A 24098-nucleotide genomic window follows, 5' to 3' on the forward strand; every position below is an offset into this window, starting at 1 on the left:
AAATACTGGTTATGTCTTAAAACCTCTGAAAAACATATTTTCAGTTATTCTGGTTTATTAGACCTCTGCTTTGGTTAAAGGTGGGCTGAGCTTTGATGGTAATTTATCAGGTCCCAAATCTTCATCTACCAATAAAAATGAGAAAGGGGTCATTTCTGCCTTAACAGTTGCAAAAAAGCTAACAGGAGACTCGGGAAGCTGTCAGTCAATCACAGTATACACCTACACAGTCCTGAGAAGAGGTCTTATCAGACTCTGTTGGTGTACAGAGGCTTAAAGGCCTCTAAAAAATATTTAAATTAGACAGCACACAAAGGAAAAATCCCTGTTTGGAAACACTGCTCACAACTCATGTTTATACTGAGGCTTTAGCCTGAATTGAGGGGTAATGAGATAACATTGCAGTATTTTAAAAAGCGGGCTCCATACATGCCTATTTACATTGTCTTTCTGACATATCTACTTTTGCTTTACTTTACTTCCTTAATTTCACAGAAAGACTTGACTTAAAGTGTCTGATCTTCATCTGCCAGGGTTTTTAATACTTTTTAAAAGAGTAATAACGATACTATTAGTGACAGCATGGCCAAATTAATACGTTTTTCCTGTCACATTACATTATGGTCTTTTTAGAAGCCCATTGCACTATATACTGTAAATCATCATGTGTCAACTCCATATCAGAACTGGCTACAACCTTGCTAACACATAGATCCCATGCTAACACTATTCAGAGGAAGCTCTGTCACTGTGGGACTGCAGGGTGTAGACGGCACAGCAGAGGGCTCCAGGTTGACTCATAAATACATGGAGACATGAGGCAAGTGCTCACATCTGCTCTGGGATGCAGACATACCCGGGGCAAGTGTACACTCATGCTGTACAAATGCGCCGCTCGGGACACGACGAGGAGGAATGCTGGGAATCATGCTCAATCTTTAGCCATGCTTCATTGTTAAACTAGAGTGTGGAGGTAATATCGATAGCATGACTGATCAGGAGAGCGAAGACCTGGCTCAAAGAGCTGACTCACATGACAAGCTCATAACTTCCTCACTGTGGTGACCGGATGTGGTCAAAGAAGAATAAATACTGTATTATACTATTACTATTAGAATACCATTTTATAATAATAGCTAGCTACATGTGACTTTTGAATTAATTCTTTTTTGAAAATATGACCGTTTTTTCACTATTTCACTCTTGCTCTGGCTCATTTGATGTATTATCTTACCCTCTAATACACTGTTTGTGTATGTTTTTTTAAGTGAATGTAAATTATATCATTAGGGCTGCGTGTCAAACATCAATATTTTTGTACAAAGGTAATTGTTTTCAACATATGTATGTGTTCAACACATTATATCTGTATTGAAAGAAAGGGGTGTGTGGGTGCGTGCGTGCGTGCGTGCGTGCGTGTGCAGAGAAGGGAATGACCACTGGGTGGAGCCTCCTTGTTAATAGTAGTGACAAAAGAGAGGAAGGGAGGGAGAGAGGTAGTGAGTAAGGCTTCTATCCTAAATGGACTGTGTCAGTGTGCTGGGAGCATGCTGGGAGCTGATATCTGTGCTGTACAGTTGAGGACACCCAGCAGTATATCTCTCCCTGACTGGAGGAGGAGCAGGCTCCTTCTCCCTGCCACTTGTCATGTGGACGTCCGGCTCACCCGCGTTAAGCTACAGGAACTGACAGAAAAAGGGGACTGCTGGGTCTTCCTTTTATATTTAGAAAGAGGGATACTGTGGAGTGGAGAAACAAGAGGAGCTCTCTGGAAAGACAAAATTGACACTTTGGAGGATTTTTTCTCGCAGGTTAGCACCTTAATTTGCTAATGCTTATGTGTTTATTTGTTAAACAGATCTTGTTTTGTTTTCCACAGGGCTGGGTTTGTGGAGCTCTCTAATACTTTTACTGTAGAGGGGTCAGTTTTCATCTAATCTGTGTCCACACCCAGCCACACTTGGAGAGTATTGAAGATTAAATCAGTGAAGCTGGGTATAACGCATGCTATCCAGATTTAAAAAAACGCTAGGATGAGAATAATTTAAAGTGCTAGTGGTTTGACTTTTTGGCTGCTGGGCTGTCCTGTCATTCTCCAGGCGGGTTTGTTGTGTTGGGGTTCAAGCCAGTGAATGGAGCTCCACTGACTGACACTTGTGATGATTGAGTACTGGTGCAGCCGACCAAGGACTGGGCGGTGTGGTGCTGTCAGTGGGGGTTAGGTGTGTCTGTGTGAATTGGCGGGGATGGTGCAAATGTATTTGTTTACCTCATATGTCAGAGCAATAAAAGTGCAACCAGAAGCAAAGCCATGGCTGCAGAAGTCAGACTCCGATTTTCACCTCATTATGGAACTAAATGTCGAGCCTGGACACAAGCTAAGGATGCTTAGGCCATCAGTCCCCCTGCCTGGGCCTTTGAGGAATGTCCTGAGAGGCCACTTGCAGACACAAAGGGAAAGCTGTGATCGTCCCACTGCTCTTCCCACTTTCTCTATGTTCTCCTGCCACTCGCCGTCCCACGCCTCCCCGTCCAAACACAGGGCTCCTTTTCCTGTTATCTCTCCTCTCTGTCCCCCCTCACCTCCTCCTACCCTCAGGCCAGGTCGGGTTGGAGGCTTTGTGGATTTTTGATCCATAACTGGTGGTCCATTTCGCAATAGATCTGGAGGTCAGAGTTGAACAGGTTCTTTCGGGCCGGTGCCCTTATTAAAGACTAGCATTCCTTCGCAGCCCATGCACTGTTTTGTTACAAGCTGTCTGGTTCAGAAGATAAAGGGGTATGTGTGTGTGGTTTCAAATATATATGAGGGAGAGTCCCTTTGGGGTTTACTGTAGTAATGAGATTCAGTCTCAGACCAGAGATCGGTGGATGGGACAGCCACATATTAAATCACCCTTTGTTGTTCAAGCAGCAAATAGCAGGTAAGATCAAAAAGCTTAGTCATTTTAATTGACCTTAGTGTACTCCTGCGTGCGTGCGTGCGTGCGTGCGTGCGTGCGTGCGTGCGTGCGTGCGTGCGTGCGTGCGTGCGTGCGTGCGTGCGTGCGTGTGTGTGTGTGTGGGTTGTGTGTGTGTGTTTGCCCATCCCAGCTCACTTAATCGATTGTGTTTTTGTGCTGCATGCAGTAAACCTCATCATGAAGTAGACTGCTTCTTCTTACAGCCAGCTCTCTTATTGGTTTAGGCTAGGGTCAATTGATTAGAGGCTACAGAGACCTTTGGTGGTGGTGGAGGGGGTTGCAGTTAAGAGAACTATCCATATAACTCTAAGGACAAATGCTTGTACTGTGGCAACAGCAACCTTAAGGAACAGGTGGAGGTGAAAGAGGGCTGGAGAAAACTGATAAGATTTGTTTGAAACAGAAAGACGAGAGGGTCCAAAGGTTTAGATGAGAGGAGAAATAATAGAGGCAGAAAAGTAAGGTTCATCAAGCCTAATGTAAAATCCGTGAGGATCAAGTGGATGCTCTTTCTAAAAATATGAGGGGGGGGGGGGGGGGGGGTGTAGAAGGAACAGATGAAGGTCCTTGCACAGGGAGCAAATTCAGTTATCAGTTTCATTTATCTGCCTTGATCAGTGCACTTCGTCAAAATGTGATTATGTGCAGGCACTAGGCACACTTGGCTGCAGAAAAAGGATGTGTCTATCTTATGTGGACCAGTAGATATAGAGAGAATAGATCTGGTGAGTCATTTCTCCATTCATATGTGGAGTGTAGATACCTTTTTAAAATCCATGGGTGAATGTTCATGTGTGTATCTTGTGACACTGTCCAGTAGCTGTGTCACTCGGGGCGACCTAGGTGAGGAGCTTACTTCGTTAATGTTTGTTTTTTTTTAGTCCTTGTCAGCTGACAGGAGCTCCCTAAATTGGGTCAAATCTGCAGGGAGGGTGGCTGAGGGATCTTACTAGCACTCAAGAATTCTAATTTCCTTATTTTCCAAGGAGAGTTCTTCAGTGATCTGGGTGGAAATGAGACGTCTGCCTCTTCTTCCAGGATGGCAATCAGGATGTGTATTAGTGGATTCCGCCGCTGTGGGAGAGGGAGCTATAATTGGTATCTCCCTTGATGTTACCTCCCCAGCTCTCTCCGCTGACCCAGCCCTCACTAAAAACTACTGCGCCCATCTAGGAACTCTGCAGACGTTTTTTTAGAAGCAAAGATACGGACATACACTTTCACTGTTAAATAGGATTTAGGGCTCAGTGTGGGGAGTTAAAATATTAAAGGCACACAGCAGTAGAGGTTTTGTAAAACAAAATGTAGTTGTAGTAGGATAGGGACGTGCAGATTAAAGAGTGAGCATACTCAAAGGGAATGTATTGAGTGATTCAAGAAATGCATTGAGGTTAAACAGCACTCAGTAGTACTGAGTGCCAGAGAATGGCAGGCCAAAACTCAGATAATCTGTCCCAGATTTGGCAAAAGGGACATTTTCATTGTTTATTCTCCACTCACACATTTCCAAATCATTTTCCACCACCTTGGTGTTATTAAGTTAACCAATCCAGTGAAAGACGTGATGTAGTACTATTCTTTTAATAAATGGGAAGAGGTAAATTATATATTGTAATTTTCTTGCTACTATAAATGTCCTCCCTTGTGTAACGATATGGACTTTATGGTAAATTATCTCTCTCTTTGAATCCAATGCAAAAATGTTTCAGTCTGAATATCAGTCTGGACAGTTCCAGTCAGATGGTGTTAGTGTTGTAACACAAAATGGTAAAGTTGAAATGAAAAACAAGTTTCTGAGTGCTGACACAGTGTCAGGCACAGCAAGAGAGTTTGTGTGTGTCTGGATGTTAGCCATGTGTGCGTATACAAGCGCATGTGACTGTACCCTAGTGTTTGTGCACAACTGCACTTGTTGCATGCACGCCTCCGTGCGCATGTGATTCCCCTGAATGTTTTCAGGCAGCATGCGTCCCTGAAGAAGTGAAGATGTGGGCCCTTGTTTCTCTTTCAGCCTGTGGAAATCACTACATACAGGATCGCCCCAGCCAGATTGCTGAAGGGGCCCTCTGCTCCTGAAGTCAGAAATAGACAGGGCAGATGAGGAGTAGTGCCTATTGTGAACATGGAGGGCACAGCCCCACATTTGTTCTCACATCATTTACTCTACAAACTTCTTTGACATATCACTGCAAAAGATGGATATTATTAAGGTATCAGTAAATCTCTTATTAAAATAATTAGTTTTCACTTGTACAGAAACACTCTTCACTCTCTTTCTTGAACTTTTTTAGCCTGTCTGTCTTCTGTCTTTGTCATTTCCTGTCTGTTTCTGATGACAAACTCCTTTCATTGGCCTTAGCAGTGCAGAGGTTTGCTGAATGACAGCCAAGCAGCATCCCCAGACAGAAGGGAAACAAACATTGCTCAGCATTTACTTAAGTGAATGGGTTCCCCCCTCATCTGCTGTGTTCTGCCAACATCTGGCACATCTGTGGGTGGGGCCTTTCCCTTCCCTGATATGTGTCTTGATTATTTTGGATGGAGTCACAAAGGCTGGGATGTGTGTACCTGATTGGCTCTTGAGTAAGTTTAATCGTTTGGGGTGGCAGGATAGAAATACCGCCGACGGACTAGGATACTGATTTCCTAAAAGCTCCTTATTTGTGCTCTTGAAGGAGGCAAGTGAACAGATGATTTCATTCCTCAAATGACAATGTTTCTTTACTCCGTTTCTTTTTAATTATAGTCCCTTTCTGCAGCTCCTCTCTCCTGTCAGTCCTTCACATTGTGGTCCTCCTTTAAGACAGGAATGCTGTGGTTGTGTCAGATCTGGCTGTCTTGTTTTGTGTGGCGTGGCGTGGCGTGGCGTGGCTCTCTTCAGCGTCCACAAGCTGCCCAACCTGAAATCATATTTCCAGAAAGAGAAATGGACTTCCTGCTTTCAGCTTGCCCTCCCTGTTGCCCGTTTATGCTGTAAAATGCACGGCCTGCTCGATCTTTAGGCAGGGTTATTCAATGCTCGAAGAACAGATATTCTCAAACCTGTCAGCGCTTTGTTTTGTTTGTGTGTGCCTGTCATTCTGTATCTGTAGAACCTTACGTCTCCCCAGTATTAGCTCCTCTTGGGGGAACTGTCTGACCAAAAACAAAGGTTGTGCTACTAAGTGTGTAGAGCTAACCATAGATACGCTGACCATTTGGGATGGATATGGCCGGTTCACCAGGGATACCGTAGGCTGTGAGGTATGTGTGAAAGGTCAACCTCGAGTGGATTGCAATGCTGCTCCCCCAGCTGTCTGAAAACAAGAGGTGAAGACAAAATGGCATTGTTTTGGATCTCCTTAATAGCCCGCTGTAAGACTCTTGTTTTGGACTTTTATTTTCTATTTTCCCTGTGTTAAATTTTGGCAGACATTCCCATGAATGTCATGGCTATTTGCCTCAATATGTTTAGGTTGGCATACCTTTGGTCATTAAAATAAGTGCTTTCCATTATGCAGCTACTGTATGTGTTCTCTCCAGGATGTCATCATTTAGGATTTTTAAGCATGGATTAAATCTTCTTTACGTTAAAATTAAAAGAGCCAATGATGTATTTTGCTAATTGTGAAGTTGTGTTTGTGTCTCAAAAACAATGTAGTTCAAAATTTCTGGATGGCTGGCCTCGTCCTTGCTTTATTAATTGCTCTGCCAGATTTTGTTTAGCTTTTATAACCTTTATTCCACTGACCTCTTACTGCAGGTACACTGTGTCCAGAGTTTAGCCACTCACATGTAGTCGTTAATCTTTGCGGTTTTATCAGGATTATGTAGGACCACCAGAGGAAAACCATTTTTTTAGGGCATTGTTTGTATCAGAGTTGTTAAGAGAGTAATATAAAACCTTGTGTTTAAAATTCCTCTGTTCCTCTGTCCAGCTCCCATCACTCTATAACCATTACCTTGTTAACCGTTAGCAGAAATCCACCCAGTCAACCCTAGCCTCGATCCCTTTACTTTGAACCCTGCTGCTGCGGTAATGAGTGGAGGAGGAGAGGTCACAGGAAAGGGCTCGTGCTTGGCCACTGGGGGAATCAGAGAAAGAGTCAGAGTGACAGAAATGATCTCCCAACATAGCCGCTATGACTTGAGCAGCTCATGACACTGTCAGGGTTCAGCAGGGTTAATTGCTGCACAGTCTAAATATCTCTTGTCTCTTGATACTGCAACAGCGTAGGTGTCTACCAAATAACTGCAACTGTTATTTTGATGCTGAAATGTCAAATGGTTGGCTTCTCACACCTCAGAGAAGTGAAAACAAGTTTTTGTAAGCATTAACAGGATGAAATCATTTCCATCTGGGCTTTACATGTATAGAAATGCACAGGAAGTTATATTTTAACTGTCCCTTTTAAAATTGCTGGCAAATAAAAATATATTGATTCAATCAAAAAGTAATTGCATGCAGTACACAACAGGAGATTCTCCGCCTCAGACGTGTTCTTCTCACTGACTGGGAATACACTGTTTGGTTTAGGTTAGGGATGGTGCCCGGGTCAAGCATGAATGGTGAGGACATGACACAGACTACACCATGCTGCCAGGGCATCTGGTCATAAAACAACCAAGTCTATTGCCTTTTTGTTGAACTTTCATTGTCAGCCGACAGAAGTCCCCGAATCTCATCTTTGCTCCAATTAGGCACTTTCATCGCCGTCTTTGTGTAAATCGACATTCTTCTTCAACGTCAGACGTTTTTTTTCTTCCATGACGGCCACAGATCAACATCATCAACATGCCCCGTTCACTCTCAGTGACTACACTGGAGAATATTCACACATGAGCCCACTCAGAGATTAAACAGTCTTAGTACTAGGGAGTTGGGAGGGTGAACTCTTTTTGATGCCCGGTCCGACTGAATAGGACATTTGTGTTCTCACATACAGGTCAGGTTTGCAATGCATGTGTGAAAGGGGCTTTAGTCAGACAGATTAAACACAAAAGTGAAATCCTCTTCAAAGAGCACCCTACACACTTAGTTTACAGTTGGTGTAGATGTTTTATACTGTCTGCTCTGTCCTCCTCTCCTCTCCTCGCCTCTCTTCCCTGAGAAACATTTCATAACTGTCATTGCCACAGTCATAATTCATGTGGCAGACTCCATACCCCGTTGCCGTGGGATTTCAATCACTTTCTGATCAAAGAAAATTATAATGTTTTATCTGTGCACTGAGATACCCTCAGGGACGCGCCTCAGGGGATAGACATGCATAGAGAAGGATTAAGGTGCATTATATTTTGAGCTCTGTCCTAACCCTTCATTCTCTCTCATCCCTCCCCAGTGCCGGACGACCTCACCCCAGAGGAGCAGCAGGAGCTGGAGAATATCCGCCGGCGCAAGTTGGAGCTGCAAGAGGACATTGAGGTAACACTGGAATCTTAATTCACAAAAATGATAGATAGAAAAAGACAAGCATATAATCCATGTATTGACTGCAGCAAATGTCCATTTTAAGCTCATTTACTCTATTTCAAGTAAACTGATCTTCTGTTGTGAGAAAATTACACTTTTTTCAGGTGTCTGTAAACAAATATTTCACCTAGCGGTTCCATTGCAGGGTCTCTGACTGTAAAATCTTAGTATTATTAAATACGTTAAATGAAATACTCAAGTGATCCACCCATTAAGATGATTTAGAGGCTCAAGGGGCAAGATGGTCTTCTCTGTTTTTGGTTAAATATTTACCTCCTGTCCTTTTCAAGGAGTCCTTAAAATATTTCTCACAGAGCGGAATGTGAGGTATTTCCTGCCAAGTGCGTACATCCTTAGCAAACCATTTCTCTTTACTGTTAGGACATTTGTGTTGTGTAGTTTTGTACTGTGTCAACAAATACCTCCATTTATGTATACACGTGATCTTTTTTCGGTGTTTTTATTGCAACATGGTTTTGAATATAACGCAAGTATAAAAATAAGATAAGCATACAGATAAAATAAGATTATGCTATTATAAGGAACGTGCTCGTGTAGTCAGTCGAATATCCCTCATGTAGTCTCGGATTTCCAGAGCCATGATTCAAATCAGCTTGGCTCAAATTCCCTGTAGTGGTCTGTTTGATGCCTGCCCATGATACGTTTTGTTGGCTATTGCCATGAACCAAGAGCAGAGCTGATTATGGAAGTGAGCTGCTCCGGTCAGTTCTGTCACTCAATAACCAACTCTGTAGGCAAATGACACACAAGGGTGACAGAACTGTCCTGGAAGAGAGTTGGCCTCCAGATGTCCCAATGGGCGCCTCAACCTCCACTGGCCCTGACAGACATTTGAGGCATGATCTGACACTCTCTTTTATGAGCCCGGCCCACCATCACTGCCCCTCCCCCCATCCCTGGCCTACACTGCTTCCCCTCCGTCCTGTCCTCCTCACCTCCTCTATAGTCTGCACACTGACCCCTCTCCTCCTTCTCTCCTCTGCTGGCCCTTGCATGTCAAGACCCCCCTCCCCACTACAACCACCCACTTTCCCTTATGAGCCCAGCCTTTGTTTGTGGAGGCAAGCATCTGAGGAATGTGTTGCGATTGCGCAGGCCTTGAAAACACAGATGTTCCCTTTGTGGTCTGGCCTATAGTGAGTTGGTATTATGCATGAGAAATTATAAACTAACACTACAGCTGTATATGAATGGGGAGGCTCGATGATTGTAACCTTTTATTTGAAAAGTTGCAGCCTCTCATGAGCATCATCTCAAGCTCTGTCTGGATACAGGACTTCTCTTATGCCACAGTCTATTATTCCACACTTCCATCAAGCTGACGTCACTCTTTCCATCCTCTAGCCTCTGTTATGCCCTTACTGCGCCAGTCTGGCACCAGCGGTCCTGGCTTGATTGACTAAATCTGCCTCTAAGGCCATTAATCACTAAAATGCTACACACAATATAATCCATGCTTTCTTACTCCATTTGTATTGAGGTTATCCCAAAATGGTCTCTACCTAATTGAATTCAGCATGAGAGGACTGTTTAGGAGAGCACACAAACACATGTTGCTCTCTTTTTTTAGTTTAAGGGAACTGAGGAGAGCTAGATGTGCAGCAGTGTGTGAAGTTTCCGCTCATCAGAAGTGAAGCTCTCTTTGTGTATCTGGTGGTTCTGATGAGAGTATTTACCGAATATGATAAAAGGCCACTTGGTTTATAGACAAACAGGTGATTCAGAGATAATGGCCTCTCCCTCTGCACTTTTAAATATCTTGCATGCTTTTTTGAAACAAATAATTTGCATATTGTTTGCGATGGTCACACCCGTCTAGACCACCTGGTGTCAGGGAAATTAGTAGACTGATGATGAATTTGTCCTCTTGTCATACTCGTGACATTTAAAGACTGACATTTATGTCTTTTCTGCAGCGGTTGAAGGATGAGATAGCAGACGTGAAAAGTGAGATCGAGAACCTGGGTTCCACTGAGGAGAGGTATGGAAAAGAGATGTGACCCTTCCTCCCCCTACACACACATTTCCCTTTCTGTTTTTCTTAAATCAGCTTGTTGTTTGCCTTCTATTAACTTAGCAAATGAAGCTGTCAATTATTAATGTCGATGGCTAGGTCGGGCGATCCCGTCACACCAAATACTCTTCTCAAATTGGCTATGCTTTTAAGATAGTTTAAATGTTTTATCAGGCACACCCCCATGATGGGAGATCTTCTTGAATAATGCAGTGGGTGTACAGGCAGAGGCAGACAATGGATGGTCCCAGGGGAGGCCGTACTGATGTTTGGTCTACTCAAGTGGATAGGGATCCCATCATCTACCAAATAATCCTAAAGCACTTTTTCTTGGATCTAAAACCCATTAAGGGTTACAGCACCTTCTCGTGATCAAATTGGATCCATTTATTGAAGAAAGTACATGATGGTCTGTGCTGTTGTGAGTGTGGGCCGACAAGAGTTGAAGGAATGCTGGCGTGGGTGAATCAGTGGGAAGAAGTGGTGACCTCTCAATGGCTGGAGATGTAACCATGGTGACAGCAGACTCTTTGAGTGCACTTTGACCCTTGAATAACTCAAGGCCCTGAGAAATGAGACGTTCCCATATGCATTCATGAATTAAGCAAATGAAGTTATTGTAATGGTCCGAGCCTTGTTGAATCAATTTGTTGAATTTGCATACCTAAAAGGGTGCGTCTTCTGTGATACTGAATTTAATATATTCAGGGTTTGGACTGTTGGTTGGACAAAACAAAAAAATTGAAAACATTACCTTGAGCTTGGGGAATTTGTGTCTGGCATTTCTTTTGCCATTTTATGACAAAGTACTTTATAACATAAACAGCCCAGTTAATCAATAATGGAACCAAATGATAGTTGCAGCCCTTTGTATATATCACAGTTTGTTCATTTACAACATTATGCCCGCATCAAGAACAGCTCACAACAACCTACGCTCTTATATTCCAGGAAAAATATGCAAAGGAATAAACAGGTGGCCATGGGCCGTAAGAAATTTAACATGGACCCCAAAAAGGTAGGTGGAAAAAAGTGTTGTGATTCTTCAAATGAGATCCGTTCAACATGTTTTTATAAGCAGGAACTAACCTGGGGTCCTATCTCTTTCTTAGGGGATTCAGTTTCTGATTGAGAATGACTTGCTGAAGAATACCAGCGACGACATTGCTCAATTCCTCTACAAGGGCGAGGGCCTCAACAAAACAGCCATCGGAGATTACCTCGGAGAGAGGTCAGGAATTTTTTTTTTCTGACATTTCAATAATAGCATATTAAAGAATAGTAACAAATTATATGTGTAGTCAAGGAGGCACAGAAGGGGATCTCTGATGACTTTGCGGTTCAGGAAAACCCAGAGAGAAAGGGTAACTTTATCCCACAGGGCTTCAAGTACTGGACATGACCAGACTATATAATAAAAAAGTTCTACAGTCTTGCGAACAGTGCCAACATACATCAGGGTGTACCATCAGAGTCTGTATCGAGAAGTCAAGATAAAGATTGTCCTTTTGTTTTTTTTCCCACTATCTAACCATCTCCCTGTCATGACTCACTAGCACCCATCCATGCGGTTGATAAAAGCATTTAATAGCAAGTACATATTTTCCACATGGCTGTGTTTCCTCTTGGTCAGGCACACACCCATCCTTTCTAGTTTATTGGTCCCATATTCAGACCATCCACTCAAGACGATTTAGCCTCCATCTGTCTTTGATTATCTTACTCATTCATAAGTAACATGATGAAGAGACTAGAAACTCTGGAATGCACATTTGAAGGCAATTAAAGATTTCACTCAGGAGCCGAGACCGTCCTTGTTAGAGTGAACACGTAATACAGGAAATGGTAGTAGGCCTGATCTGTAGCATGCGCTGATTAGGGACTATAGTGCAGCAGGGTTACAGTCAGGGTGTGGTCTGTGAGGTCAAACCAGGAAATGGAGCTGAGGCTGTTGATGGATGCTCTTAGTTTGATTGTTATCAAGGTCTCCAAGTGTTTTAGATTCTGTAAGGAGTGGCCGGAGCAGCACATGAGCCTTCAGACACGATTCGTCACTCGTATGATCCCATAGGGCATATCATTTACTCTGAAGGGCATGAAGGTCGGGAATAATGTCATCATTGAGATTAGATGATAAATGAAAGGGAGGTGGTGGGTGTTTTTCCTTTTCTATTGGATTTGATGGAAGTATGCAGACCTCTTTAACCCATGTGAGCCAGATCACACCCTAAGCTGAGTCATCGGACATACTTCTAGAGGGGACTAATTTTCAAATGAGGCAGCCATCAAAGTTTTCTCCAAAAACTACAATACAAGCATGATTTAGTCTTGGCCTTCCTGAGCATCCACAAATCACTCCTTAAAATTCAGTTTTATAGATTAACATGCTGGTAATGATCTATTTTAGAGCTTCAAGGCTTTGTTGATTTCTCTATCATCATAAAATGCATTATTATGAACTATTTTGAGCAGGAGTCTGACAGTGTTAGGAAATTGACTTTTTGACTGGAGTCGGGACAAAACTACCAGTTGGGCTTGTGATGGGCATCTTTTGCATTTTATTGACCAAACAATTCCCTAAGTCCAAAACAACAATTTTTTGAGAATATATTAGCAGGTGAATCCACGATGAATATAATCATTAGTTGCAGCCCTAATCTTTTGTATATTTATTTTGTCTTGGTTATGCAGGAAAGCACTTTTATGTTTACCAGTAATTCATTTGCCATGTTTTGTCTCCTGCAGAGATGACTTCAATATCGAAGTCCTCCATGCCTTTGTGGAGCTTCATGAGTTCACAGACCTCAACCTGGTTCAGGCCCTAAGGTAAGACAGCATCACCAGGAACTTTGATCATCAGCATCCTCAGGTCTGCCACATACTTACCAAGTTTTTGACTAGCTTCTCATAGCCCCCCCCCCCCCCCCCCCTTTTTTTTTTTACAGTCAGAATATCCTTATTTGCAATTTGGAAAGATGCAACTGTCAGACTCAATTCCACTCTCTCTTAAGGCACAATACTGAAACTTTTATAGACTACTGAGCTGTGTCCCCTAACAGACAGTTCCTGTGGAGTTTTCGGCTACCGGGAGAAGCTCAGAAGATCGACCGAATGATGGAGTCCTTCGCTCAGCGCTACTGCCAATGCAACCCTGGTGTTTTCCAGTCCACAGGTAGCGCCGTCTTGCCATACAGCCCAGCTTTCAGTGTTGCATAAAAAAACAAAGAGCTGTGAATGTGTGCGCAGTAAAACAAAGGGCAAATTACTTAACTTTTTGGTGGATAATATCTCAATTACAGCCATTTTTGCCTTCCTGGAGAAGTTAATTTACCGTATTGTGCTGAGATCTAATGGTGTGTCGTATCTAAACTGCTTTGTTTGGCAGACACACAGTCTGCCGAGGTGAACTGTGCTCTGGAAGAGTGTCTGGCTTTTGGGAAATAATGCCCATAGCAGACAGCCGCCTGCCTCTAACATGGATGCAGATGGATGTGAATAATGCATGGGACATCTCAACAACCTAACGGGCCAGATAAAGTGCTGCTGTGTCAGCCGTGTGCTGGCCACGTTGCCTTTTAGCACACACGTAGAAACGCACATGCCTACTTGGCTGCCCACTCGCAGCCTTTCACTCCACCCACTCTTATCGCTAACGAATCTTTGTCTATCTGTCCCTCTCTGTTTGACTGTGGTCCCCTAAGTGCAGTCCTTCAGCTCAGCTAATTTATATTCATTTTTAAATGCTAAATTAAACACTGGGAGCAGTTTTATGGTAAACAGCAACCTTTTGCTCATCCCTCTCTTATGATGTGATATTGTTTGTGTGTGTGTGTGTGTGTGTGTGTGTGTGTGTGTGTGTGTGTGTGGTGTGTGTGTGTGTGTGTGCGCGCTACAGACACCTGTTACATCTTGTCATTTGCCATCATCATGCTAAACACCAGCCTACACAACCCAAATGTGAAGGACAAGCCTTCTGTGGAAAGATTTATCTCCATGAACAGAGGAATCAATGATGGAGGAGACTTGCCAGAAGACCTGCTTAGGGTCAGTTTTGCTTACAACTCAGTTATTTCCTTCCTTGTGAGCGATTTTTCCACCTGCAATCTCAAACCTGCTCTGTATTCATATTTTTTTTATTGTAGAATCTATATGATAGCATCAAGAACGAGCCTTTCAAAATCCCAGAGGATGACGGCAACGACCTCACACACACTTTCTTCAACCCAGACAGAGAGGGCTGGCTACTAAAGCTGGGTGAGTGACACTGGAAATGCATACACACATTTATTTGGACACATAATGAATTGCCAAATAAATGGGGCTCTCATTAGTGTGGGTATGCCAATAGATTACTTTGTGTTGTGTTTTCATAGCAGCACCTATTGGTCCATTATCTAAAGGCTGCATTAAGTGATAACAAATGTCTCCTGAGGTCAATAACCTGGGTGGGTGTGGTAAGGTGTCCATGAGTACGTGTGGATAGGTTTTTACACACTGGACCTGAGACATCTGAAGATGTCTCTACCCGCTTTCATGTATTATGAATTTGGCTTTGAGATCAGACCACTACATGTGGAGGCCTTTGTTTTATTTAAGACCAGGTATATTCATACTCTGACATGCACGCACATGCACAAATACTGACTTCGATTCGAAGTTTAGAACATTTTACTTAAGAGGACATTTTTTTTCATCTTAATCAGATAGTTTTTGCTTTTTCTGTGGACAATTTAATCCTGATTTTATTACTTTACATACTTTGTCCCATTTTGGAAATTCCCAACAGGCTTTGGATTTTTATTTATTTTTTTAATAAAGGGTTTGTCTTACTCTAATTTTACCAGTGTTTGTGACATTTTAAGGAACTTTTTGTCCTGACCGGTTTCTGATTTCTGACTTTAACATATATTCGGACACAAACACGTTACTTTCACTTGTCTCAATCACTCTACAAACAGAAAAACAAAACCCTGGACCCTTGAACTCTTGATCCTCTGTTTCCTCTGAGATCTTTCTCTGTTGTACAGATTCACAGTTAATTTTTATTAAAAAAAAAAGAATTCTCAAAGTGAAATTGCATTTTCCTACTGCTGTGAATCTTTACAACCGACTGTACCAAGAAAGTGAAGAATTAATCTTTTTTCCATGACGTTAAATTGGCAGATTTGAGTAAAACAATCAGGGTGGAAGGTAAATCACTGGATATAACAGAATTGGACCCAAGTGGAGGTGATTTTTAATGTAGTGCTTTACAGTAGTGGTCACATTGAGTAGAACTCCCCCTTGTGGGCTGATATAAAAACAGCAGCAGGTGCTGTTTGTTGCAAAACACAGAAAATTAAAGCTGTAAAGCAGTGCATCATAGCCTCCCTGGAACCAGATTAACAGGACTGTGGTGCAGTAATTCTTTATCATTTAATTTGATTTTTTTGTTTTCTTTTCCTCTTTGTTTGTTTGTTCCCATGATTTTGGCTGTTGTCTTTCCTCAGGAGGTATGTACACCTGCTCTTCCAAAACGCTAGTCCATCTCTCAGCTCTCGGGTGCTTTTGGTGGTCCGCCATGCTTTTGTTCTCTTCCTCATTTCTTTAAACGTTCACACAGGTTGTTTTTTTTTGTCTGTATTTTTTTGGTTTTATTTTTTGTCTCTCCATTGACTCATTCGAACTTCAGATGTTTGTCTGTTTAGTCTCTCATTGAGCGTGTGGTTTGTCCACACTCTTTTATCTCTGTGGGTGGTTGGCGGGTGGTCGCCGGGTTCATTTGCAACCCCGTGGGCTCTGCTCGTGGAGCTGATGCTTTGTGACCACTCTACTGAGCAGTTTAACCCTCTTTTCTCTGTATGCTGTGGGGGTCACTCCTTTGATCTCTGTTTTTTTTTGGAAACTGCATTATACCTTTTTTCCATACAGAGAGCACAACAAAGGACTTCTGTTTGACTCTCCAAATTGATCATGAACCCATTTACCCATTGGTTTATTGTTGTTTGCTCTCTGGTTGCATGGAAAGGGAATACTGCACCTTTTCAACAATGTTGTTTCGCTCTCCTCATCTCTATGCTCTAAATGGATCTGAAGGGTAACAGTATGGCTGCAGCCTGCTGTGGTGCTAGACCGGACTGGACCAAACTGTGGGAGAGAAGCGTCAGCATCAGAGTGTGCCCAAAGGGATTCAGGCATGGTTTGAATAATTCATGCATTCTTATACCCTTAAATTTTATATGGTTAGTCGTTTGACTGTGCATTTATGAATCTTCTTATTTATGAATTATTTACAAAATAAGAGCCCTGTAAATAGCCTGTAAAAAGCCTTGTAAATAAAATAAAAGTATTCATTAGATAAGAAGAGAGCTGGTTCCTAAATGATCCTGTTGAGTATAATAATTCCCAAAAGAATCATAAAACTATCAACAACTAGATGTGATTTACAAGAAAACCTGTTCCCTCTTAACCTCTACTCGCCCAGCCTCCCATAGTCCCGTCTTGCATGGGTGCCCAGCTCCACTCAGCTCTACTCCGGCCCAGCACCGTCCACACATCTCTGCAACAATCTGCTGGGATGTCCCGCCTCATCCCAGATATTCTTGCACGGGAGGGTGTCATCTCTCTCTTTCTTGGGAGAGAAAGGAACTGACATGACCATGAAACCAATTCTAAACCGAGCCAATCAACTCTCAGGCCGTCAGCTGTGTGATTCTGCCATTGCGTCTGTGTTTGCTGTTTGTCTGCTTCTTTGTTGCAACACGCTGATGAGTCGAAATGTGGCGGGGGGCTCTCCATTTCTGCGTGTCTCGATGGCGTCTGTAGATTATAACAAGTGTAGACTCAAGTGTTTGACCTATCATGATGTCTGTGATATGATGGGATATCATATACAGTGCTACTGCTGTTATATGATAATATGTGTGTGTTCTACATGTCCACATAAACATCCTCAAAGCTTCCTCTATCCTGGTAGATGGTTTTCACAATGCAGCTCTTTACTAACATTGGTGGTGGGATAGTCTGGTCTAGACAAGGATTAGGTCTTTATGTCATTTTCAGAAAGAAACCTGGTCCCTCCCCACTCACACCCCTCTGGACACTGCTCCTGTTTGACTGTGAAGTTACTTAACAAAGCCAAAACAGGAAATTCAAGTCTGAGATGCCTGTAGAGAAGCCTAGCATAGCTCTAGGCGCTGAGCTTCCTGCCCTTCTCAGTTTGTTGGCATCCTATCCTCCCAGAGTGAGAGTGCCATCTGCTCCTGTGATCAGGTTTCCCCTCACAGGAAGTATGGGTGACAAAAGGGGGTCAGAGGTCAGCTACAGATCAGCGGGCGCAGAGTTAACCAAAGAGCCCCCACTGGGCATGAAAGAGAACTTAACCCTCACTCACTCATTACTTGCCACATTCTAGCAATGTCTACTTTTCTAGTTTGTTAATTTGGGTGGAAGTTCATTAAGTTCAGTCAGTGCAAAACACATAGATCTGGTATCCTGTCTATCGGTCCTGGCTTTCCACACTCATTCCTCTGAGTCAGCAAGTGCGGAAAGAGAAACAAGACCAAATGAGGAGAGTTTCCATACCCTTTCTGGAGACATGTAGCTTTATCGAGTGGCATCTTCTCAACTATTTGGGTTTTAACTGTTATTCGCCAGTGTGAAAATAGCTAAACAAAACTTTTCAAATCGACACATAAAGGGGAAAGGAATGAGTAATCATTCAAAAGAACTAACCAGAGAGCTGAAGGCTATGCAGTTGTGGTGATGGTAAACGCATAGTGTTATGGTGGATCAGGGTGAGTAGTGGGGTGTTCTGGGTAAAAGGAGTCCTGTGGAGCCGTCATCTGTCTGTCTGCCCATACATCTGTTTGCCTGCGTGCTGCTCTACCCGGTGCTTTGGTGCTCGTACCTTTTCTCTTTTCTCCTGCTGAGCCGCTCTAATGCTGGCTGTTTGCTCCACAGGAGGACGAGTGAAAACCTGGAAGAGAAGGTGGTTCATCCTCACAGACAACTGTCTGTACTATTTCGAGTACACCACAGTGAGTACAGCTCAGTTTCTCAGTCACAGTGAAGAGTGTGCTCCCTCAGTTCTTGTTGATCCCTGTGTGCAGCGCTCTGTCAGTCACACATTTTGTATTTGTCCAGGACAAAGAGCCCAGAGGAATCATCCCACTGGAGAACCTGAGTATCAAGGAGGTGGAGGATAAGAAGCCAGTAAGTACAGCTCCCTCTAGTGGTTCATTCTGTGCTTACACACAGTCAGGACTGGAATTTGGATTTTACTACAACCCATTGTTGTAATGGACAATAAAGAAGGTCTCTCTGCATTGCTGCACTTTTTAGAAAATTGACGACTGGATAAGTTAGCTGAATTTCCAGAGCGGTGATTTGCACCAAACTCCGCTTTGATGTTAGGATGAACTAGACAGAACTAGATCAGTCACACTGATATATTAAATAAATGGACATTTAATTGACAGTTACTGCTTGACAGGCAGTTACGTCCTCTCATTATATGACACAGTATACAGAGGCGGGCGCCATAAAGAGGGATTATCAAATCTAGAGAGTGGAGTTTATAGCATTATTTATAAATACTGTTATTTCATTACAACATTATACTTTCTATAATTCCTAACCTCCATCTACTTAATTTCTGCAGAACTGCTTTGAGCTTTTCATTCCTGACAACAAGGACCAGGTGATCAAAGCATGCAAGACTGAGGCTGACGGACGCGTTGTGGAGGGCAACCACACCTTCTACCGCATCTCCGCCCCCACTGCTGAGGAAAAAGAGGAATGGATGAACAGCATCAAGTAAATGTTTTTTTTTTTCCCTTCACTTGGTATAACCATAATATGATGCAGTGTGTGTTTGTAACTGGCATGTATGCTCATTGCTGTAGGTCAGGGGTTTTCAATGTCACTCCTGCTTTGTCTTGCTTCGATTTTTGGGGGATAATCAAGTTTTGGAACTACAGCTCCCATAATTCTGGGGCTTTTGGGGACGTAAACAGGAAGTCAAATGTTCCACATTGAGCCCCGTTTTTTAGCCTAGATTTGTTTACATTGGCAAATTGGCATCATTAAAAATATGCAGAATTAGCAATTAGTACCCATGGATACACAGACAACTATCCTGATTCTCAGACAAGTTCTGCAATATACATTAATAGATAGATTAATCTATAGATATAGAGATATATTGAACTGGAGTAATAAGGAGCGTTTTTTTTCTTTGTATTCCAAGAATTTATGGACCTTTATTTCTGATTGACATCTCAGATAATGATATCCTCAGAAAGTGCAAATCATACTGAATCTAAAAATATTTTTCATGTCTGTGTTCAGATTTGACTGAGCTATGACTCAGACTATCTAAAGTATCCTTGCCTCACATCTCTCTCTCAGTGCCTCCTCTTCAACGTTCCTCCACTGTTACAGATTTTTCTGTTTTACACCAGAAGATTCCATAATTTTTTCAACTGGAGCAGAAACTGATTTTCACTTTGACATTAAGTCCCTCCACTTCCACAAATTTGTTTTCAGTGCTGTTTAGAAGGTTTTACAGTAATGGAGCATAAAGAGAAAAATGGGGGATAAAAGCACATGTGCTGATTATGTTGAGCAGTTGCACCTAGTCCTAAGTACACTACAAAAACAATAAATTGTAAATCATCAATAAGGTATTACAGATGTTACTTTTTAAAATCTCATTTGACTTCAATCACACATGTACACGCAAATTCTTACAATTTCTAACATAAAACCGGAAAACATTTGCACTACTTGCATGCAAATGTCTAATAGTACTGTATAAGTGTAGCAATACCACACGCTTATTCCATTATGCTTCCCTAACTTATGTTTTCCTCTGCGTTTGTGCCCACAGAGCTGCCATCAGCAGGGACCCCTTTTATGAAATGCTTGCAGCCAGAAAGAAGAAGGTGTCGTCCATGAAGAGGCACTAGAGCTGCTCAGTGCGCCAGATGTTGCACTTGACAGAGCAGGGGTATCTGCTCGCCCTGTCTGGGTCGGTGCAGAGGCCGCAGTTGAGGTCTGCCTCAGACCTCTCCAGGGGATTTCTCTAGGATACATTCTAGGTCTGGCTTTGGGAATCTACAGGCCAGAAAAACAGGAAGCATGCTGGGGTTTCTAGATAAGAGTCGGGGCCAAAGCATCCTCTAACCTCCTGCCTCTCTTTCTCTCTCAGCTTTGTGTGTGCTCTCTGTCTTTGAGGCCAAAAGGAAATCTTGCTGTGTAACTCAACAAAATCCCCTTCAAGCTTTGAAAAAACCCCAATGCATACATTCATTGCACACATACACAACATGCATACACTCATGCAATCCACTGTAGCACACATCTTTTTAAACTCGGCAGGTCTGAACAAGTGTGGCGCTCTAACCAAAATATTCCTCACTTTCTGAAAGAAAAGGTAAAGACCTTTCCTGATGTGCTTTAATATGTTAGGGTAATATATGTCTATTTTTACAGCTTTAAATGTCAATTCCTCCCTTCTCTTTCTCGTTTTTTTGTTTGTTTGCTTTTGTTTTTACATGAATAAAAAGGTCTTACAACTGAAACAGTGGGGGTAGGTGTGGGAGGGAAGGGGAGGATTTACCACCTTTTAGTGATTTTATAGAAAAAAGAAAAGAAAGAAAAAATGTTGCCACTCAGGAGATTAAGATGTTCTGCAACTATTTATGTTCATGACATGGATCCTGTTCACAACACGATAGCCGTGTGAGGAATGGAAGCCTCATCGGTGTCCCGGACTCAACTGCTCTTTTGTAAATGTGAAACTGCAGTGTGGAGACGCACCGCTGCAGATGAGGGTGTCTACTTGTCTGGACAGGGTCTCAGTGTTGGATCTGGCTCTCATTGTTCATTTCCTGAAGGTCTTGGAGATGCATCTTGGGTATTAGTGTCTTTTTAAATGGATGAGTGTTTATTACCCTGGGCTTCTTGAGGTCTTAGGTTGTCTTGTGGCCCCTTTTTCATTTTCTTTTCCCATGCGTTTTCTCTTATTTTGTCTCAAACACAAGACTAATTTATATTACTTAATTTTATTGTTAGGAAAGTCTACTGCTGTACAGTGCCTGGCGATCTAGATGAAATGTGATGAGAATAGCTGCTGGTTAGCGACAGTAAGTCACAGTTTTCTTCTCCCAGTTGAACTACGTATTAATCGCTCTTTCCTGCTGTTAATATGCTTTTTCTTTGTAGATGGTTACCTATTTAATGGTAAAAAAAAAATCACGTACTTCTTAGCCGCCAACTGAAACCTCATTGATCGTTGTACAATACTGTGTGCTTCAGGTTGTTTATGTTTGAGACATAATATATGGCGTATTGTTGCAGAGGCTTTAAAGCAGCACAAGTAAACCTGGTTCATTAAAGCGACGCCTGGAAAAGATTGGGTTGTCCCCGTCTCAGGATCCAAAGTGTGATGTGAAACAATACAAAACTGCTGAGCAACAGTATGAGGAATGTACTGTGGCGAACCAAAAGGTGGACGTCAGAACGGCTGACTGGTCACAATGAGGCAGTGACACCTCTTTTCGTCAAATAGCAAAAAACTGCATTGAGGTACAATTTTGCAAACGCAGTCTGAGTTGTGCATCAAGCAGTTGTCTTTTCTTCTCCTGTCTACGGTCGTCTCCTATCTCACATGTGCCTGCTGGTCATTATCCTCACTCCCTGCCTGTTCTGTTTCCTGGTTCTCTTCCTCTCTCTGCTCCTCTCAGCGCACTAATCATAGAGAAATAAGGAACAATGCAAAACAATCATAATTCTACAGTATTGGTTTATTTATCAAAGTTGTACATACTTAAATGTATAGTTGGTATTTTGTCTTCATTTTGTTTCTTAGTTGTGCCATTTTCTTTGGTATTCTGTTCGAAACTGTTTGATTTGAGGTTTGTATCATTGCCATTTAATCAAGCTGAAATAAAGACATTTGTCATAAACGCTGGCTGTCAATGTCTTTTGCAAAATTGCATGTCAGCTCATGTTACAGTAGAAAATTAACTCCAGCAGGTGGCAGTATGTGATAAGAACTAGGGGCATTCTGCTGCAGCCTAACAGCAAACACGGAAGTCTAACATGTTTTTTTTTTTATCCTGCTTATTATTTACAGCTGAATCAGTGTCATGACAAATCAATCTCAAGTTAAATGATGGTTAAGTGGGGCCAACCTGCTGTATGCCAATGAATACTGAATAGTACTTCCACCTGAGCGCAGCCTTGAAATTGAATCATTCCCTCTTTTTCAGATTAAGCACTCAACTTCAGAAGTTCGCCAGTCACTCCAACCACATTCACCCTTTCTGTTTTAATTGAGCCTTTATTCAGAGCTTCATTACATGTCATATCTTTTTACCATTTTGCTTTGAAAGTATTTATGGCACAAATGTTGGGGCAGCAGGGAAAAGTCGATATTTACAAGTGACTGTATCATATTAAATGATGCCTGGAAAAGCAATCAATAGAGATGTCTTTTTCTCAATAGAACAGGCATACAGTAAAAAGGAAAAAGAAAATACTAGCACATGCATCATGACTCAGTTTTTCAGGTTGTATTAAATGACCTTAAACTTGTGGAGAGTTGTAGATGTGTGCTTCTACTGTCATCCTGCAGTACCATGGAAAAGAATAAATACATAATTGAGTTTTTTGTTTCCCAACATGACTGAGGGATGGACAACCACATTGCCATAGTTGAGAAAGTGTTTTCATTTAACTTTATATTTTCTATGAAATTTTGAGCAGTCTTCACAATTAAATTAAATGTTTTATTTTTTTCTTTGGTATTTTTGTCATATACAGATACAGATACAATGGTTATTGGGTAATATGAATGGTGATGTCCAATGTCAAGACTATATCAGGCTTGCCATAAAAGTGTGCGATGGGGCTTGTCGTGACTACCTTACACCACTGCCACAGGTCCTTGAAATCCTTCAAAGTTTGTAAATTTGAGGGGGAAAAAAATTAAAGGCCCTGAAGGTTTTAAAATATACATAGACACGTGTCATGGAACTTGCTTAAATTTATATATTTTGTGCAAGTATAGAAATCAAAAGTTTTAAAAAGTTTATATATTTTTTACTTAATAAATAAGCAATATATTGTTTTGCTGTGTTAGAGAAGGCAGGAAACAACATAGGGTCTCGTCACTGTGACAGCATAATTGAGAAATGTTCACACGTTCAAGCCTCACTCTCTCTCCAGCTGTTTGCTGTGGCTTCTATAGACATTTAATGGAATTCCATTGCTAGGCAACAGCCATGGTCCTTGGTAATTTCTTGTCAGCTGATGTTATTCACATACACTGCAACAGTAATCAAACTTGGGCACATTTAGAATGTTTATGTTTACAACTTTGAAAAGGTCTATAGTGCTCATTATAAAACATTCTCTGTGCAGCCATTAACCCTCTTCTGTGTCTGAAACCATGCCGTGTTGGGAACTTGAATTGGAGGGAATCGGGTCTGGAAAGTCCTTTAAAAGTCTTTGAATTCGATGTTCAGGAAGGTGTGGGAACCCTGTCTCCTCTATCTGTAAAGATACAGAGACTGCCATTCAACATTTCAGCTACAGAAGTATTTTGTAGTAACACAAACATGCTTCAGTCCCTGTCGAACCTTAACAGTAAATGATAACT

The 24098-nt window shown here is 42.1% G+C and overlaps 1 protein-coding gene across 3 annotated transcripts in view; it reads left to right on the plus strand.

Annotated features, from left to right (window-relative positions):
• The window catches only part of cyth1a (cytohesin 1a), a 35566-nt gene extending 13165 nt beyond the window's left edge, over nt 1-22401 (plus strand). For 2 of the 3 annotated variants that reach the window (XM_083931069.1, XM_083931070.1), the window contains exons 2-13: nt 8285-8367; nt 10353-10417; nt 11402-11468; nt 11563-11681; nt 13196-13276; nt 13510-13622; nt 14346-14494; nt 14593-14704; nt 18392-18468; nt 18575-18643; nt 19092-19246; nt 20322-22401. In XM_083931069.1, coding sequence (XP_083787195.1) covers nt 8285-8367; nt 10353-10417; nt 11402-11468; nt 11563-11681; nt 13196-13276; nt 13510-13622; nt 14346-14494; nt 14593-14704; nt 18392-18468; nt 18575-18643; nt 19092-19246; nt 20322-20400 — 1169 coding nt within the window. In that variant the 3' untranslated portion in view covers nt 20401-22401. Of the gene's footprint in view, nt 1-8284; nt 8368-10352; nt 10418-11401; nt 11469-11562; nt 11682-13195; nt 13277-13509; nt 13623-14345; nt 14495-14592; nt 14705-15939; nt 18369-18391; nt 18469-18574; nt 18644-19091; nt 19247-20321 lie in introns of those variants that run through there. The other variant, XM_083931071.1, reaches the window with a different exon arrangement.
• The last annotated feature ends 1697 nt before the right edge of the window (nt 22402-24098 follow it).

This window comes from Echiichthys vipera (assembly GCF_963691815.1).
Source record: "Echiichthys vipera genome assembly, chromosome: 17".
In the NCBI taxonomy this organism is placed as follows: domain Eukaryota; kingdom Metazoa; phylum Chordata; class Actinopteri; order Perciformes; family Trachinidae; genus Echiichthys; species Echiichthys vipera.